General features: G+C 35.9%; 2 protein-coding genes across 2 annotated transcripts; both read right to left on the bottom strand.

The window, feature by feature from the left end:
* Nucleotides 1–1053: 1053 nt before the first annotated feature.
* Nucleotides 1054–4962, bottom strand: LOC141369249 (L-rhamnose-binding lectin CSL3-like). Its single transcript, XM_073874824.1, has 11 exons — nt 4944–4962; nt 4778–4834; nt 4622–4675; nt 4370–4505; nt 4163–4272; nt 4030–4086; nt 3791–3926; nt 3559–3665; nt 2139–2274; nt 1942–2048; nt 1054–1329 (listed from the first exon to the last, which is right to left on the bottom strand). The coding sequence occupies exons 1-11, from the start codon at nt 4960–4962 to the stop codon at nt 1319–1321; spliced, it is 930 nt and encodes a 309-aa protein (XP_073730925.1). The 3' UTR covers nt 1054–1318.
* A 2828-nt stretch (nt 4963–7790) lies between these two features.
* Nucleotides 7791–17793, bottom strand: LOC141369248 (L-rhamnose-binding lectin CSL3-like). Its single transcript, XM_073874823.1, has 11 exons — nt 17788–17793; nt 17630–17729; nt 14969–15022; nt 14667–14802; nt 14462–14571; nt 14337–14393; nt 14056–14191; nt 13867–13973; nt 10127–10262; nt 9933–10039; nt 7791–8182 (listed from the first exon to the last, which is right to left on the bottom strand). Exons 1-11 carry the CDS (start codon nt 17791–17793, stop codon nt 8169–8171), a joined length of 963 nt encoding a protein of 320 aa, XP_073730924.1. The 3' UTR covers nt 7791–8168.
* Nucleotides 17794–18805: the final 1012 nt, after the last annotated feature.

Raw genomic sequence — 18805 nt, 5'->3', positions numbered from 1 at the left:
ATTGATAGCACACGAACGAACAGTACAGTTATACAAGGATTGTTGTAAAATACTTTATACAAAGCTTTACCTCAAGGGTAAACACCAGCATTACTTAACTCAGTCAACATTTAATGCTTCGAGACGCTTGTCTATCATTTTGGCAGTCAGCAGCAGAAGCGTCGGCACCGTGTGACGTCATCGCTCTCTCTGTATCTGATAGGTCAAAACATTATTAGCGTTTTGTCAAACTCACAATGTTAACAATATTATCCACATAGTCTACTCTAAAAAATTATACGGGCATCCAAAAAGACACCCATGTCTTGTTTTGTTACCATTTGTCAAATATGTTTAGGCCGCCTACAAGATAAGGATTTCTCTTATTCAGACAAGTCAGCATCAGAGCCATTTCTTAATGGACATTGCTTTGTGCTCATATGACCCCATTTATAATGTTTGTCTAGAGAGATTGAATTCCTGTATTATTTATTTTATGCATCTGCTAATAATGGCCATGACTCAAATAGACAAACACATTATTTAGAAGAGGGCGGTCCCATACGTTGTGGATTCAGTGGTTATAGAAATTGCAGCCTGAGTTGAAACTAATAGACTAATAACTTGAATACTGTTTAAAATGCGATAACTAAAATGCATATAAAGATACATATATTTCCCATCTATATTTCCATGTGTATATTTGTGCAAAAATTAATTTGTGCAAAAAAAGTGGGACTAAATCACATCAACCTAAAAGACAAGTGCAGCATAACATTTAACGTTGTTTTGGAGGGGGGCAAAAAATTATTTTAAAAAATTAATTAATTAATTTTTCGACTATCTACAACAATGATCACCCACTGTGTTTCTGGAAATTTTCTTTTTCTTGCAAAGTTCACCTCCAACCCCAATCAAACACCTAAAAAATTGAGGCAGGGGTGCTGAAGCAGGATCGGAGGGTAGATTAACAGGAACAAGGTAGGTAACCACTAATCTACAGTATACAACATTTCAGAGGAAACACAGATACGAGTTTGCATTTGAAAGCAATTTATTGAACAGACACAGTTGGTTACGTTAGGACAGAATCAACCTTACACCAAATTCAGGATAAATCAAAATAATATTTTTGTGATTAAAGGCAATTGTGACAAACATCACTAATTTCACATATTATGCAATGTCAGTCTCTAACACAATGTTTAAAACATGCTCGTTCTAATTATAAAAATCACAAATTATTAAATCTTATGAAGAAAAAATGAACCAGAAGGTTTCCACCTCACTCCACAGAAGGTCACAGAAGTAGAGATGATTTCTGGCGATGTTTTCACTTCTAGGCTGGATCTACATAGTAAAAAAGCATAACATTTACAATAATATTTGCTATAACGGTTTGGGCAATTATCTATATACAATACAGTATGGTATAAAACTGCATTAGAGAGAAACTCATATGGGGTAAACATTTCATCTTAATAATTGCAGATTTTAAGGGGGAGCTACTTCACTCAATTCAATGTATTTGTAAAGTGCTTTTTATGATAAATATAAATGAGTTTTACAGTGCTGTACAACCTGCCTACCAAGGCTACCACTATAGGACAAAATTACAAGTTTGAATCTTAGCCCCACACACAGAGCACTGTAGACACTAGGGGGCGGTTTACTGGACTGGGATTAGACTAGTCCTAGACTTTAAATAAATGTAAGAGCTGCCCCGAAAGCAACTTGCACTGACATATCTTAAAATACATCAGTGCCCTTTGTTTTGCCTCAAAATGCACACAAGTAATGTTTTTAGTAAGGCATGTTTAAAACTAGTTATATTTCCTAATTAAACTAAGGCCTAGTCCAAGCTAATCCCTGTCCGGGAAACCACCCCTAGATGTTAGTGTGCTCCTTCACTGGGCCTAATGTGAAGGGTAATGGAAACACAACTATATAACAGTTACTAACTTGGGCCACAGGTGTAGGACACATCCAGGTATTTGTAGGTTCCTACACATGGATCACCGAAAACTGTGTTGGTTGCAGTAATGGAACAATCCTGTTTTCCATTACATCTGTTAACACACAGAATTAAAGCAATATTTAAAATACTAATGGCAATCATTATAATGTCCCATAACTTGTAATGTTAACAGTGTTCTTACTGAGTGGTCAGCACACTTAGGGTTAAATTCTGAGTGCACTGATCATTTGAGATCTGACCAGCTGGTCGTCCAGTAGAGCAGGTTTCATTGTTTGTACGTCCATAATTGGCTGCAGACACATTTATAAAGTGACTGTCTGTTGATAAAACGTATAATACATGTGTGAAACAAAAAGACAAAGAAACAAATGAAGAATATTATATACATGTTGAACCTTATCCATCATTTAATAATAATAATAATAATAATAATAAAGATGTCCTCTAAGGCTTAACCAAAGTTGTGTGAAATAATTATCTAGCAAGACACATATTAGTGCTAAAACCAAATAGATAAGAATAAATAAGAACCAGATTGGTTCTTATATTGTAATAATAATATTGTAAAAATAATACTTTACTTTTTGCTTTAAACATCGGAGAGTCATTTTTGCATATACTGTTATTTTCAACCCAGCTTTGTGTCAAAAAGGAACAAGCCCAGCTGTTGGGTTAAATTAACCCAGAAAATGTTTACAGTGTATTTGACCCAACAATGGCCTTAAAACCACCCATCATATTGTGGTGAACCCAACCCAGCAAATTACAACTCAAGAGGTTGGGCTCGTCCCTTTTTAACCAATTAAAAGCATTTTTTTTTTTTTTTGAGTGAAAGATGTCTAATAGTCATCCAAACACAGCCCAGAAGTCTATGCTGAAACAAGACAAAATTTGGGCTGTCAGTGAATATTTCACTGTTGACTGTGCTTGCATGATAAAATATCCAACCCTGTATAATTATGTATAGTTTTGTGAGTCTTACGCGTGACACTGACATGTTTTTCCACCTTTTTGCGTGAGCATGTCACGTATTTCTGTTTACGTGTCACTGTCACGCACCTGCCACTCAACTGTCCCGTCCCACCCTCAAACCATTGACGCCTCGGTTTAGGGTTAGATTTGGTGTTTGCGTTAGGATGTCACTTTAAGTATTAGTTTATACCTTTTTCATGATTTATTTTTTATATTTTAAGTTTTTAAACCATTGTCGCCTGGCATTAGGGTTAGAGTTGGGTTTGGGTAAGGATGTCATTTTATGTAAATCTAACCCAAAACCGAAGCGACAATGGTAAGAAAATAAGACAAAACAGTTGAGTAACAAATACGTGACAGTGACACGTAAAAAGGAAAAGACTCACAAAATTACGTGACTATAGGTATGTAATTTTGTGATACTGGGTTGAAATATCATAGTTATTTTTGCAAAAATTACATCCAAATATAAAATCCAAGTATATTTTGTCTAGAAGATGGCCTAAATTAAGAGAACTATTCCTTTAACAAACATGTTTAAATATTCATCGAGTAGATACGTAAACTATAGTGTAAAATAAAGGATCTGTAATGCACACGTATATACCAGGATCAAAATATGAACTTACTTGGCTGACAAATGTAGGACACGTTCAAGTATTTGTAAGTTCCTCCACAGGGTTCACCAAAAACTGTGCCACTCACAGAAACGGAACAAGCGTGTGCTCCATCGCACCTTTAAATAAAGAGATTTAAAGCCATTTATATAAATATATTTATATTTATATAAATTTATATATTTATATAAATATATGTAAAAAACATTTTATGTCCTAATAATGATGTTAACATTGTTCTTACTTAGTGGCCAGCACACGTAGGGATGAACTCTGAATGCACTTAACATTTGAGATCTGAGCAGCTGGCTTTCTAGTAGAGCAGGTTGCTTTGTTTGTTCGCCCATAATTGGCTGAAAGCACTTTAATAAACTGTTTGTCTGTTGACAAAAAGTAGCATTACTCATAATGATCTCAATCCACTTGGGATTTTTTAAGTTTTTGTGATTGATGTGGCAAAAGATGCTTGGATATATAACTTACTACAGTTGATACTGAATGTGCCTCCCTCACAAGAAGTCTGTTTCTGTATTATTGTGCCTGTAGAGAGACAAACAGCCATTCATGCAGATGAAGATAAACACTTATTTAAATGTGAGTGTTAATATTTACGTACCTGATGGTATACAGATGTAGGACACATCCAGATATTTGTAGGTTCCTACACATGGATCACCGAAAACTGAGTTACTTGCAGAAATGGAACAATTAGTTTGTCCATCACATCTGTCAACACACAACATTAAAGAAAAGTAATAAAAAATACATTAAAGGAAACATATTAATGTCTTTTAAGCTGTAATTATGTTCACACGGTTCTTACTGACTGGTCAGCACGCTTAGGGATGAACTCTGGGTGCACTGAACATTTGAGATCTGGTAGGCTGGTTTTCCACCTGAGCAGGTTGCACTGTTTGTACGTCCATAATTGGCCGAAAGCACTTTAATGCGTCCCTGGTCTGTTGATAGAAAAGTAACATTATAAAGGTTATATATACTTTTATTCTAATTGAGCTTAAAAGTTTTTAAAAATTCAGTGCAAATTCAGTGTTTTAATGAAATCTGGAGAACTTACCACAATGGAGATTGGCAGTGTCTGATTCACAGGTGATTACCTCTGATGTTAAACCTCAAAAGAGAAAAATAAACAGCAGTTATATAATATAATATAATATAATATAATATAAAGGTATTATGAAGTGGCAAAGACTGATTAAAACACAGAACTAACCACAGGTGAGTCTAGCAGTGTCTCCTTCACAGGTGGTGAGGTCCACGGCTTTGACACCTAGAGAGACAAACAGTTATTTATAAACATTTACTGTACAACAAACTGTCACCAGCTCTACTAAAACCAACACATTCAATAAACAGAATATGCAGATTTCAATCGGCACTTGAATAATCCACAGACATGAAAAATTACAATATATAGGATGTATTATTTATTTTTTATTTTTTTTATTTTAAATGTTTGCACACTTTAGATTTTTGTATAATTGTTTTTAGCATGCATAATCATCAATCCTTACCACATTGACAAAGAAGCACCAACACTGAAAAATAAACGTAAATTAGTATAAATCTCACTGCTCATATATTTGCTACAGCAAAGTAGTTTTTTCTTTAAAAACGTATACAAATACTTACAGAAAATGATGCTCATTCTTCCTTGTTGCATGTTGATCGTGCAGATGAATGATGAACAAGATGAAATAGCTTAGCCTTACTAACCCAGGTTTTGTTCTGAAACAAAGGCTAGATATAGCCAATTTATAATGCTGGTCAAGTTACTGTACCTGCCCTAAACCTATTTTTCAAAGCATGATAAAAAACAGTAATGCTTTGAAAATGCAGATGTATGCAATCCAAAGGGACATAAATCATATTTACAAATGAGAAACTTCTGCATTTTCCAAACACTAAGGGACATTTTAATATATATATATATATATATATATAATTATACAGAGATAAAGTGCAACAACAAATGTTTCTTGTTATATGGTAAGGTTTTACAATAAGATTTATTCATCAATATGTTTAGCTTAAATTAACATTGAAAATGTATGTATTAATCTTTGTTATTGTAAACAAATATCATTGCTTTGTGTTTTTATTTTACTATACACTGCAAAAAAAAAATGATTCATTCAATGTACTTAATTTTTTAAGATAAGTGGTTGCAATCAATTTATTTACAAAAAATAGAACTTAAACTTAAACATTAAAACTTTTGTTTAAATATAGCTTAAATAAATTGACTGCAACCACTTACCTTAAAAAATTGAGTAAATTGAATGAATCTTTTTTTCAATGTAGTTTATTTACCATATGTTCATATTGTGCATTAGCTAATTTTAACAAATCAAAATTAATTCTGATTTAACGTCACTGTAGCAGGTCTCATTTAAAAATGCACCACAGATCTTCATTTTTTATGCTTTTGGCAGAGGCTTTAAAGCAACACTATGTAGTTTTTTTACCTTTAAATAATGTCTCTAAAATTATTTCAGTGATAGAACAACTTTTAACTGGACAAATTGTACTGTTGCTGCAACCTGAGCAGCCTCCTAGCTGCTACAAGCACACTCTGAAAGTGGCGGTGGAGGGTAGAAAACACAGCCCCGCCCCTCCCCCTGCCAGCAGAAGAGTGTCTGATACCAGGCACTGTTTCGCTTTTCAACCACATGGGGGAGCTGTAAGCCATTTTTACATGGAAACTACATAGTGTTGCTTTAAATCAAAGTGCTGTAAAAACAAAATGCATTTTATTAGTCTGTTTGTTTTCTGTAATAGCACTGTAAGCATCACGTTACCTATGAGCTACAGGAACACCTGCGGTAGAGGGACATCAAACTACTCCAGACAAAAGTTCATCAGTTTGTTTTTGTAGCATTGTTTGTTCAACTGGCAACATTAATCCCATCTATCATTTCATTTGTACACTCTTACACTTATGTAAACAATGCATTTTTTTCTTTCAAAGGTCTAGAAGTGTTCCTGTTAGAAGTATAAATGGTTGTGAGTTCAACATCAGGGAACACACATGCTGATAAAATGTTTAACCCTTATGGGTTGTTGAGGCAATTTTTTGGCCATTTTTGTTTTTTAGGTCTTAATTTGGCCACAACTTTTTCTGTGTTTCAACAAATGGAATGATTTTCAGTGACAAATCTTATATTTACACACATTTTGAGAAAATGCTTTGAAATTTGTCAAAAACTCAACAATATACCGTGGGCAAATTTACTACCATTTTGGGTTGTTCGTGTACAAAAAAGCCATTAAATTAAACAACTGTAAAAATGTATCAGATGAATTTTTTTCCATAAATCTGTTAATCGCCCTCAGTACTGATCAAAACTACCAAATGTTTAAAAAAATTCCATGACTTTAACTCTTTAATTGCCAAGTTCATAAGTGGTGTCACTGATTTGATAGGACAAAACACACAAAATTTTCAATATAAAAAGGGATTGTGGACTGGATTTTTTAAAACCTTTTTTTACGTCTTGGGCTTGTCAAAGATTGGTACAAACATTGGCTTTGATGCATTTTTAGTTTTTGTGCAGCATCAGTTTTTATTTTTTTCTCTCTAATTAGTTCTTTGTGGCTTTTTTGCCCCATTGACTTTTAATTATAACAAAAAAATGTATTGCAGAGCCATGACACCTTATTATCATGCATTCTTGATTGTTGGTGGTTTTTCCTTTTGCTAAGAGGTAAAATTTGTCATTTTTACTGTTGATCACCATGTGGCACCATTAACCCTTTAGTAGGCCTGTGCAAAAAACAGAGCTTAATTTCTGGCTTGTACATTGAGTTATACACAAACAACCCGAAAGGGTAGTGAATGGGAACAACCCACAAGGGTTAACTTAAAGAATCCATTGTGAGCTGCTTTGAATAGAAGTGTCTTTATATATGCAGTGCAATGCTTAATTTAATCTACTGCCAAAAATGCTTCTGGATGAACTTTCTTTTTAGTCCTGGAACAACTTTTGATCATCCTGTCAAGATTTCAAAGTTAATACATTTGGAGGTTATTAATGAACTTAAAATCAAACACAACTTTGTTTCATATTCTTACTTATATTAAAGTGGTTAACAAGTATAAATAAACAATAATGTTGTTGTAACATCACGTCTAATAAATTAGGTTTATTGAAACACGTCACCATACTTGAACAACACATTAATATTGTCTTTATTTAAATCAAGTGGGGCTAAATCAGATAAGCTTTATGGGTGATCCTGCTAATTTAAGATGTTTTGGACTAGATCTACAGTATACAACATTTCAGAGGAAACACAGAAGAGTTTGCATTTGAAAGTGATTTATTGAACAGACACAGTTGGTTATATTAGGACAGAATGAACACCAAATGTACACCAAAATCCAGGATACATTAAAAGAATATTTTTTGTGAAAGTAATGTGACAAACATCCACTAATTTCAGATATTACACAATTTTTAAAACATGCCCATTCTAATACAAAATCACCATTTATTTAATCTAATTATTAAATCTCAAACAGTTGAATAAATGAACCAGAAGACTTCCACCTGAAGTTCACAGAAACAGAGATGATTTATGATGTGTAAATTTCTTCACTCCTAGGTGGCCGGGTCTACATTGTAAAAAAATTATCACATTTATAAAATGTATAACAATATTTGCTTTTAAAGGCAGGGTGTGTGATCTCTGAAAGCCAATGTTGATATTTGAAATCACCTAAAACACGCTCCAACCCCAATAGAGTCTGGACCTTAAATAATCATGCACCCTGCCTTTAGGTCTCAGGCAATAACCAGGGGCAGGGCCTGAAGTTAACTTTTTTGACCACCAGCCACTTTGGCAGGTGGATTTAGAAATCCACCTGCCACAGAGACTTTTTACCAGCCAGTTTTTTTTTTGCCTGAATAGTGAATGATAACGCTGTCTTTATTGTATGAATTAAATATATATTTTTTCAGATCTACAAAAGTGATTTTCTCTTTGTCTTAGGTTGTTTGATTAACATTAATGACACAGACTTAAGTAGGTTAATTGAGGTTACTGTCTCTTTAAGACCAGCACATACTGGTTTTTGACTCTCTATAAATACACTTAAGACATAAAAAAATGTTTTATTAGAAAATGAATACTGTTGAGATCATTTTGTTTATATGTGCCCAGTCAAGAGCAGAAAAATGTTATGTACGCATGCTTTTAGCAACGCGTCTCTCCGATGTGCCCTATTGAGTCCCCTTAAACCCGCGCACGCACACAGAGACAGAGGGGGCACAAACTGCGCACATAAACGCCCCACATACGTTGTTTTTCATTACTCTATTCACAAAATGTATGTAAATATACAACAGTATAAGACACAGTAGCGCAACTCTCTCTAAAGTTTACACATCATGAGTTCTGATCCATCACAGCAGCACTACACATCTGTGCAACTGCGATTGTACTGTAGCCTATGTCAGCATTGCATTATTCTCATCCCATCTCACCAACAGTTTAATACTTACTCGCACATCCAAACGTAGTCAGAGAAGTGCCTCATCTTCTTTCCAATCGCATGAACGTTGCGAAACAGAAGGCGCATCCTCTTAATGAATCACTCAATTTGCATCAGTGATATGCGCAGGTTGATAAAAAATGAGCGGGTGCCGGTTACGAGTCATCCAAAAATATTTTAATGATATTCAGGACGCGGTCAGTCGGTCGAGTTTAAAAACTATTTTCAACAATTGCGGGCGGGTTATAGTGATGGGTCGTTCGCGAACGAGCCGGCTCTAAGAGCTGATTCTTTGTAGCGAACGAGCAGAGCCGAATCTTCAGACGCAGGCAGGAGTGGGACCGTAAGACGCCAGAAGAGCCGAAAAAGAGCCGGACTGCCATCACTAAAATGTGGAGCCGGAGCTGGAGCCGAAAGAGCCGAATCTATGAAAAGTTGAAAATGTCGGTCGGTAGTGGGTTGTTCATACAATGACCCGCGCATAACTGATTCGCATTGGCTACCCGCCAATGTGGCTAGTAGATTGACAGTGTTACCCGCCAATTACAAAATCCACCCGCATTTGGCGCGTGGTCGGGTGTTAATTTCATGCCCTGACCAGGGGTCTACAACGTGGTGCAAAATCAACAAGTAAAACAAAAGTTTTTAGTAGACTATATTAAAAAGTAGCACTCCAAATTGTTTTTTATCCATTGTGGTAGCCCTTGATCACAAAAAGGTTGGAGAGGTGGAAACATGCAAATTTCAATGTAAAACAACGCTGATGTTATGTTAACAAAAACGTCAATTTTTTACTCCCGTAATTCACAATTTCAATTTGCGCAATTTAAATGGTAATGAAAACACAACTATATAACAGTCCCTAACTTACCTGGGCCACAGGTGTAGGACACATTCAGGTATTTGTAGGTTTCTGCACAAGGATCACCGAAAACTGTGCTATTAGCAAGAACGGAACAATCGCTTTTTCCATTACATCTGTTAACACAGAGAATACATTTTTTTTAAAGAATAAAGGCAATAATTTTAATGTCCCATAACTTGTTATGTTTACATTGTTCTTACTGAGTGGTCAGCACACTTAGGGTTGAATTCTGAAAGCACTGAACATTTGAGATTTGGTCAGCTGGTTTTCCAGTAGAGCAGGTTGTGATGTTTGTACGCCCATAATTGGCTGCAGACACTTTTATAAACTGATTGTCTGTTGATAAATAGTATAACACAAGTGTTTTTGTGTGAACAAAAAGAATATTACATACATTTGTCAATATTTTATGTGCTTATACATAATTTAACATGTTCAACCTTATCCATCATTTACTTAAATATTGAAATACAATAAATATTGCAATAACAATAATTCCCTTATTGCTTCAAACACTGATCCCAGCAAGCGATTTTGCATTTAAAAGATTTGGGTTGTCAGTAAAAAAAAATTGCTTACATGATTAAGAGGCAGTTTCCCGAAAACAGTTAAAGTAATCCTAGTTTTATTAGGACATTTAAGTAGTTTTACAAACAAACCTTATAAAAAAACAATACAGGTATGCATCTTAAGACAAAACAATGGCACTGATTTAATGTTGTTAACAGTGGCGGCCGGTGACTTGTTAATCGAGGGCATACGATGCAAATATGTCCGTACAAGTTTCTTTTTAATTAAGGGAGCTCAATTCATTTTAGTCGGGGACTAAGCCCTGTCCGGGAAACTGAACTGTAAATATAATTTAGGCAAACACGATGTACACTGAAAAAATTATTCATTCAATTTACTAAAAGCTTTAAGGTAAGTGGTTGCAATCAATTTATTTAAGCTACATTTAAACAAAAGTTTTTTATTGTATATAACTTTACTTTTTTTGTTTAAATGTAGCTTAAATAAATTGATTGCAACCACTTACCTTAAAAAATTGAGTAAATTGAATGAATCATATTTTTCAGTGTAACCAAATTCAAGTTCATTTTGGCTATACAGTGTTTGTGACCTATCTTGTGTTTTGTAGTTCATGTCTTTTATTTTGAAATGATCATGTCTGTTTATAGTTCCATGTGCATGGGCTGTTTCTCAATATATGTTTTTGTCTGGACTTGTGTATCAAGTACTGTTCCAGTTACAAGTTTACATCTAGCCAGATGTGTTCTTGATACGCCCCTTTTATCGAGGAGCCATCATAAATCACTTCAAACTATCTTTATGTTTGTGGTCGCCCATGGATGTAAAATAGTTTAAGATGTAAAAATCATCCAGTGTGTCCTGGGCATTACCCATAGCCAGACTTTTTTAATACCATACTGAAAAATCCAGCTAAGACCAGCATAAGCTGGTGAGCTGGTTTTAGCTGGTCCCCAGCTTGGTTTTAGCTGGTTTTGATGGTGTAGCAAGCTGGTCTAGCTGTGTTTTGGTCACATTTTAAGCTGGTCTAGCTGGACTTAGCTGGTCATGCTGGAATACCAGCTGGCCCACCAGCATGACCAGCTTTGTCAGGCTGGGAGGACCAGCGTAAACCACCTTAAACCAGCTACAACCAGCTAAAACCAGCTACCAGCTTATGCTGGTTTTAGCTGGATTTTTCAGTAGGGTAATAAGACCAAAAACCTGCAACCTGTGATTTTTTTTAAAGGTGACTTATTGAAAAAACTTGGCTACTCTGATGTAAAGTGCCAACACTAGTCTTAATGCAAATACAATGCAATGCTGCCATGAATACGTAAATTATCACATGACATCATCTAGCGACATTTAGTGTCTTTCTGAGCAGACTTTAGCTTCTTTCAATGGATAATAGTTGGCAAACCAAAGATTCCTTACTGAACACCCATCAATATGAGGGTGAAAGGCAGAGACAGCAGCAAAATAAACTTTCAGGGTGAAATGCGTGTTTAAGTTTTGGTTTCAGAATCACGCGAAAAGAAAATAAGCTAAGAACAGGAATTGTCATTCCATAGACATTAATTAACCCACATATATGTGTGTGTGAGAAATGTATATATTGTCATGATCCTGTCTTCAGGTCACAGTTTTCTAGTCATTGTGACAGGATTATGGCAGCCCCGTGTTTTGTGAGAGCACTGGCTTTGTTTTTCTAGCCATGTGCTTTCTGTCTTGTCTCCTGACCCCGCCCCCTTATTTCCGTGTTAATTATCCCATTATTGTTTGATTCATGTCACCTGTTCCCCTCTTGATTTGCTCCCCTATTTAATGCCCTTGTGTTTGCTGTCTGTGCTCGATTGTCTGTTTATAGACGTTCCATTGGACGCACGTGTGCTAGTGATGGGCAGTTCGGCTCTTTCCATGGATTGGGCTCTTTCCATGGATTGGGCTCTTTCCATGGATTGGGCTCTTTCCATGGATTGGGCTCTTTCCATGGATTGGGCTCTTTCCATGGATTGGGCTCTTTCCATGGATTGGGCTCTTTCCATGGATTGGGCTCTTTCCATGGATTGGGCTCTTTCCATGGATTGGGCTCTTTCCATGGATTGGGCTCTTTCCATGGATTGGGCTCTTTCCATGGATTGGGCTCTTTCCATGGATTGGGCTCTTTCCATGGATTGGGCTCTTTCCATGGATTGGGCTCTTTCCATGGATTGGGCTCTTTCCATGGATTGGGCTCTTTCCATGGATTGGGCTCTTTCCATGGATTGGGCTCTTTCCATGGATTGGGCTCTTTCCATGGATTGGGCTCTTTCCATGGATTGGGCTCTTTCCATGGATTGGGCTCTTTCCATGGATTGGGCTCTTTCCATGGATTGGGCTCTTTCCATGGATTGGGCTCTTTCCATGGATTGGGCTCTTTCCATGGATTGGGCTCTTTCCATGGATTGGGCTCTTTCCATGGATTGGGCTCTTTCCATGGATTGGGCTCTTTCCATGGATTGGGCTCTTTCCATGGATTGGGCTCTTTCCATGGATTGGGCTCTTTCCATGGATTGGGCTCTTTCCATGGATTCGACTCTTTCCATGGATTGGGCTCTTTCCATGGATTCGACTCTTTCCATGGATTCGACTCTTTCCATGGATTCGACTCTTTCCATGGATTCGACTCTACATTTTAGTGATGGCAATCCGGCTCTTTATAGATTCGGCTCTTCTGGCTCGGCTCCCTTAGAAGAGCCGACTCTTACGGTGCCACCCCTGCCTGCGTCTGAAGATTCGGCTCTGCTCATTCGCTACAAAGAATCAGCTCTTAGAGCGGATCATTCACGAACGACCCATCACGTGCGCTGACGCAATACACGTCTGGATCCAAACTTTACTTCCGGTTTCGTTTTTTTAATGGTCTGACTAGTTGCTAAACTGATCTCTTGAACAAATGCCTCGTCGAAAGTAACAAATGTTTTGGTTTCCTATAATCTATGTGTTGTTGTTTTTTGCTTGTTAAATAAACAAACTATGTTTATAGAACTTTGTTATTTATTGTTAGCGGAGTTCACCGGAAGTTATATACGGACCACGGCAGCGGCTTGATTATGTTGTTACTGCTGAAACCGTCTATATGGTGTGTTTGTTCCTCGTGAGTTTTTGTATTATCAAGTTAAAGTCAAGTCTTATCTAGTCTAGTTAGTTTATTCAAGTCTGTTTAGTGTTACCCTGTTAGTCTGTCTGATTATTGCCTTTTTTACCCCCTCGTGGGTTTTGTTTTCTGTTTTCATTTAATAAACCTGTTTTAGTGTCCACCGGTGTCTGCAATTGGGTTTTGTCTCACAATAATCCTGACAATATGTTTCAATATCTATCAAGTAGTTACAAAACTAGTTAAGTTTAAAATGAGAGATCTGTAGCAAGATCAAACAAAATAATAACTTACTTGGGTGACAGATGTAAGACACATTCAAGTATTTGTAAGTTCCTCCACAGGGATCACCAAAAATTGTGTGACTCGCAGAAATAGAACAAACGTGTGCTCCATCACATCTGTAAATATAGAGAATTACGGCAATTTATTTATAAAAAAAAAAAACAGTTGATGCCCTAATAATGTTTACACTGCTCTTACCCATTGGCCAGCACGCCTAGGGTTGAACTTAAAATGCACTTAACATTTGAGACCTGGTCAGCTGGTCTGTCAGTAGAGCAGGTTGCACTGTTTGTTCGCCCATAATTGGCTGAAAGCATCTTAATAAACCGATTATCTGTTGACAACAAATAATTTTTTTACATCCACATGGGTTTTTTGAGGGGGTTTGTGATTTATGTAGCAAAAGATGCTTATACTAATAAGCTACGCAAAAAAAAGAACACTCACACACACACACACACAAATCAATTTGAACTTACTACAGCTGATACTGATTGTGCCTGCCTCACAAACAATCCTTTTCTGTATTATTGCACCTGTAGGGAGAAAAACAGCTATCAATGCAGAAGCAGTTAAATACTTGATAGTGTTAATATTAACTTACTTGATGGTATGCAGATGTAGGACACATTCAGATATTTGCAAGTTCCTCCACATGGATCACCAAAAACTGTGCTATTTGCAGGAATGGAACAATCTTTTCGTCCATCACATCTGTCAACACACAACATGAAATATAAAAAATAATAAAAGAAAACGTATTAACGTCCTTTAACCTATGATATCGATGTATATAACGCTTTTCTTACCGACTGGCCAGCACGTTTAGGGATGAACTCTGGGTGCATTGAATATTTGAGATCTGGTTGGCTGGTTTTCCACTGGAGCAGGTTGCACTGTTTGTACGTCCACAATTGGCTGAAATGACTTTAATGCGGCCCTGGTCTGTTGATAGAAAAGTAACATTACAACTGATCTATATATATATTTACATCCACATGATTTTTTGAGTTTTTTTGTGATATATATATATATATATACACTGTATACACATTCTCATTGTGCATAAAATGTTTCAAAAATGCAAATTCTGTGTTTTAAAAAAACTCACCACAATGGAGACTGGCAGTGTCTGAGTCGCAAGCGATTACCTGAGATGTTAAATCTCAAGAGAAAGACAAAGAGCATTTCAAAAGCAGCAATGCTACAGTGTTACATTTACCACTCGTTTTCATTTAAAATGCTTTAACACCTGATTCATAATGCTGTATCCTGTTACCTGGACAAGCAAGTGACTGATACTGATATGAGAAATGTACACCTTGTAAGGTATTGTAAGTCACTTTGAATAAAAGCTTCTGCCAAATGCATAAATCCAAATGATGAACCAGATTCATCTGAAGCTTACTGATGCCAGAGGGGAGTAGAGACTGTCGCCCATTATTCACAGCGCATGTCATCAGCAACAATGCATGAAATAGGCCGTGGATGGTTGGAGTAAAGTGGTCTTGTCTAACGATTTAAGACTCCTGGTGCATCTTGATGATGGTTGAGATTGGAAATGCCAATTACCAAAAGAGGCTATGGCACCTGTTGGGTGGAGACGCCTATAGGCAATGTTTTCTTAGGACACTTTAGGCCCCGTTATCATAACGGCGCCATCCCTAGCAGGGTCATTCCACCGAATCGTTGCCATTTGCATGTTGTAACTTTGTTGTAAAATTGATGTTGATATTTGTATATTTTAACACTAAATTTAATAAAACACATGGTTTACTTTTCAAAATGAGTATTGGTCAATCTCGGGTAACTAGTTTATTTTTGAACATGGTTTCTTAATGGAGGCATTTTGATAACAGAAAGTAACAGGACTGAGTTTTTAGCATAGATTTAGCAAATACATGAAATATAGCTGCACTATAATAGTAAATATGCACTGTTAACCCATATATTGTCTTTACTTAAACAATCAAGTAAACATCACTTAATATTTTCTGCTTTGATGCCAAAGCTTAAAACGTTTAGTTGATTTAACTTTTAAGCTTACAAAATCCATTAAACTAAAACATTCAAGTAAAATGAACTTAAACGATTAGTTCATGTTGTGATGAATACCCATAATCCTTTGCGCATGAATATTTTGATTATTTTTGTCTTTTTCACAGAATAAAAACTGATAAGAACTTTCACTACTCAAATATTTGTTAATAAAATGTCTCTTATATTATTGATGTTGTTTTGTTGTAAACTATCATTTTGCGAAGTCACCATTCAGGTGATCAGTGTTTCCGCACATGAACTCTGTTCAGAACATTTTATTGTATGTCAACTAATCCGGGTTAAGAGTCCAGGAATATTGGAAGAAATTAAAACATTAAGTTTATGCAACTTAAAATTGTCGTTAGAACAACTTATATGTTTAAGTAAACTTCACTTAAAGTTTTTAAGTATTTATTACTTAAATTTCTTAGGGCAACGAGTTACCATCATTCAGTAAACTCAACTTATCCAGACTTACAGTGTGTGCTAATAGCATAAAGACACTTAGCAAATTCTAGTGATTTACCAAAATGTTTTATTTTAAAATAATCTGATAACATCAAAGAAATAATATAGGTAACAGGACTTTACATTAAGGTTGGCATTCACAGCCATATAGCATCAATATCATAAAATATACAGAAAAGAAAAGGAGAAAAGTGACTTTTGATCTTCACATGACCTTCAGAAGATCCAGATGATATTACTTCCTCTTGAAAATGTGACTTGCTGGATATTCCTAAATTTTCAGAGGGGGGAACGTGTTGGGTAACAGGACTGAGTGAAATCCTGGGGACCAGTGGTGTAGTGGTGCCTGGAGAAGTGGGTATACTCTTAATTTATGCTCCCATTTTTTAAAGTAGAAGTGGGTATACCCTATGCCATCAAATTAAGCAGTGAGTATACTCCGTATACCTGCGTATACACTGAACTACACCACTGCTGGGGACATGACTAAAAATATTATGACTTTTTTAATGGTAAAAAATATTTAAAGCAAAGATGTGATATGGACCCAAACAAAAATGCAAAAAATAAAGATATCTAAAGAATTGTTTGCTTTATATTTAAAGGTAAAGTATAGAGATAGAGAGCAGGGACAGATAAAAATGCTGTTTTTTAGTTTTCTGTGTAGTTTTTATCAATGTTTTAAAATATTTAGTTTAGATAAACATGCATGACACTTTGCTTAATAATAAAATGTTTTTTGGAGTTAGTTTTCATGCATTTTTATACTTTTAATATCCTGAGGACAGCAATGTTACCCATTCAGTGGAATGACCCAGCAGCTATCAAGTATCTGAACATCGTTTCAGACCATTCATGGCAACTGTGTTCCCTGCTGGTGTTAGCCATTATTACCAACAGGAAAATGCGCCACGCCACACTGGCAGAGTCATCAAAGAGTGGTACGGAAAACTTGATGGCAAAAATATGTTAATGCCGTGGCCTCCAAATTCACCTAACATGAACCAAATTGAACAGTAGTGCTGTTGACCCCCCATGCGGTGTCCTTTGGGGAGGTGCTATTTTATTCAGGAAATTATCTTACAGTACCAGATACCACAGGAAACATATTGCGACTTTGTCAAAACAATGCCTCGTCTCATAGCTGCTGTTTAGCAGGCTGGGAGGTGATGACAAAGAAAAAGTCTAAAGCAACCTCTGGTAGGCAGGTATATATTTCATATATAATATTAGATAAAAACTAAATAAAAGACAGAGAACTAACCACAGGTGAATTTAGCAGTTTCTCCCTCACAGGCGGTAAGGTCTACAGCTTTGACACCTAAAGAGACACCACAAAGTACAACAAACCACCACCAGATGTACTACAACCACCAATATTCAAGAAACAGAATATGCTACGTATATGTTAATTGAATACACATACATAAGCAATTACAATATAGGATGTATTATTTTAACTCCTTTAATAAACTGACAACTTCCTGGTTATGCTATATCATTTGTAAGTCTTTGGATAAAAGCTTTTGCTAAATTAGTAAATGTATGTAATTAAAATGTTTACATATTTTAGATTTTTTTTTATAATAGTTTTTTACACAAACATACAAATCTTACCACACTGACAAAGTAGCACCAGCACTGAAAAATAAAGTAAATTAAGTAAAACTTTAACAAAAGTGTACATTTCACTGCTCATATTTACAGAAAAGGATTATTTTCTTTAAAAACATATCAACATACAGAAAATTAAGCTCAGCCTTCCTTGTTGCATGTTGACTGTCCAGATTAATGATGCTGAACAAGATGAAATAGCTCAGCTTCACTAAACAGGTTTTGTTCTGGAATAAATGAGCTGACAGGAATCTGTCAGTTGGTTACCAAACCTGCCCTAAACCTACTTTTCATAAAGCGTGATTTACATATTTACAAATGGAAAACTCTGAATTTTCTTTAAAAGGCACATATTATGCAAAATCCACTTTTACAAGGTATTTGAACATAGCTTTGTGGGCAGTGTTTGAACACAACAACTACCTTAGCAGTCTCGTTAGACATGCTGTTTGATTCTCTTGTTAATGTGACATCACAAAACAAAGCCCTGCCCACAGCCACAAACCAAATTTTTGTTAACATACTGTAGTGCCAATGTCTCTTAAGATAGGCCTACTATTGTCCCAGATGGTATTAACAGGAATTAGATCTATTTTAACTGAAAGCGCTCATTGTCTGTTGGTTGAGGAGCATAAAAAAAGAAATGAAAACCGCGTTTTTTAATCCCACCCAAATTTGGATATGCTATAATAAATCATCTGTGGGGTATTATGAGCTGAGACTTCACAGACACATTCTGGGCATGCCTAAGACTTATATTACATCTTGTAAAGTTTGGCATAATATGAAGGGATAATCGCATTTGATTGGAGTTGGACCGGACACA

The sequence above is a fragment of the Misgurnus anguillicaudatus genome, chromosome 13 (assembly GCF_027580225.2).
Source record: "Misgurnus anguillicaudatus chromosome 13, ASM2758022v2, whole genome shotgun sequence".
In the NCBI taxonomy this organism is placed as follows: domain Eukaryota; kingdom Metazoa; phylum Chordata; class Actinopteri; order Cypriniformes; family Cobitidae; genus Misgurnus; species Misgurnus anguillicaudatus.
The sequence above is the reverse complement of the archived record's forward strand: the minus strand, read 5'-3'. Positions and strand labels throughout refer to the sequence as shown.

What these genes read in the sequence shown, in the direction of transcription:
- LOC141369249 (XM_073874824.1), bottom strand. An exon ending in GTCCTACATTTGTCAGCCAA is followed by an intron (nt 2,275 to 3,558) that starts GTAAGTTCATAT and finishes TTTTATCAACAG; the next exon opens with ACAGTCACTTTATAAATGTG. An exon ending in CTAAGTGTGCTGACCACTCA is followed by an intron (nt 2,049 to 2,138) that starts GTAAGAACACTG and finishes GTGTGTTAACAG; the next exon opens with ATGTAATGGAAAACAGGATT.
- LOC141369248 (XM_073874823.1), bottom strand. An exon ending in AACTGCTAAATTCACCTGTG is followed by an intron (nt 15,023 to 17,629) that starts GTTAGTTCTCTG and finishes CTTTCTCTTGAG; the next exon opens with ATTTAACATCTCAGGTAATC. An exon ending in CTAAGTGTGCTGACCACTCA is followed by an intron (nt 10,040 to 10,126) that starts GTAAGAACAATG and finishes CTGTGTTAACAG; the next exon opens with ATGTAATGGAAAAAGCGATT.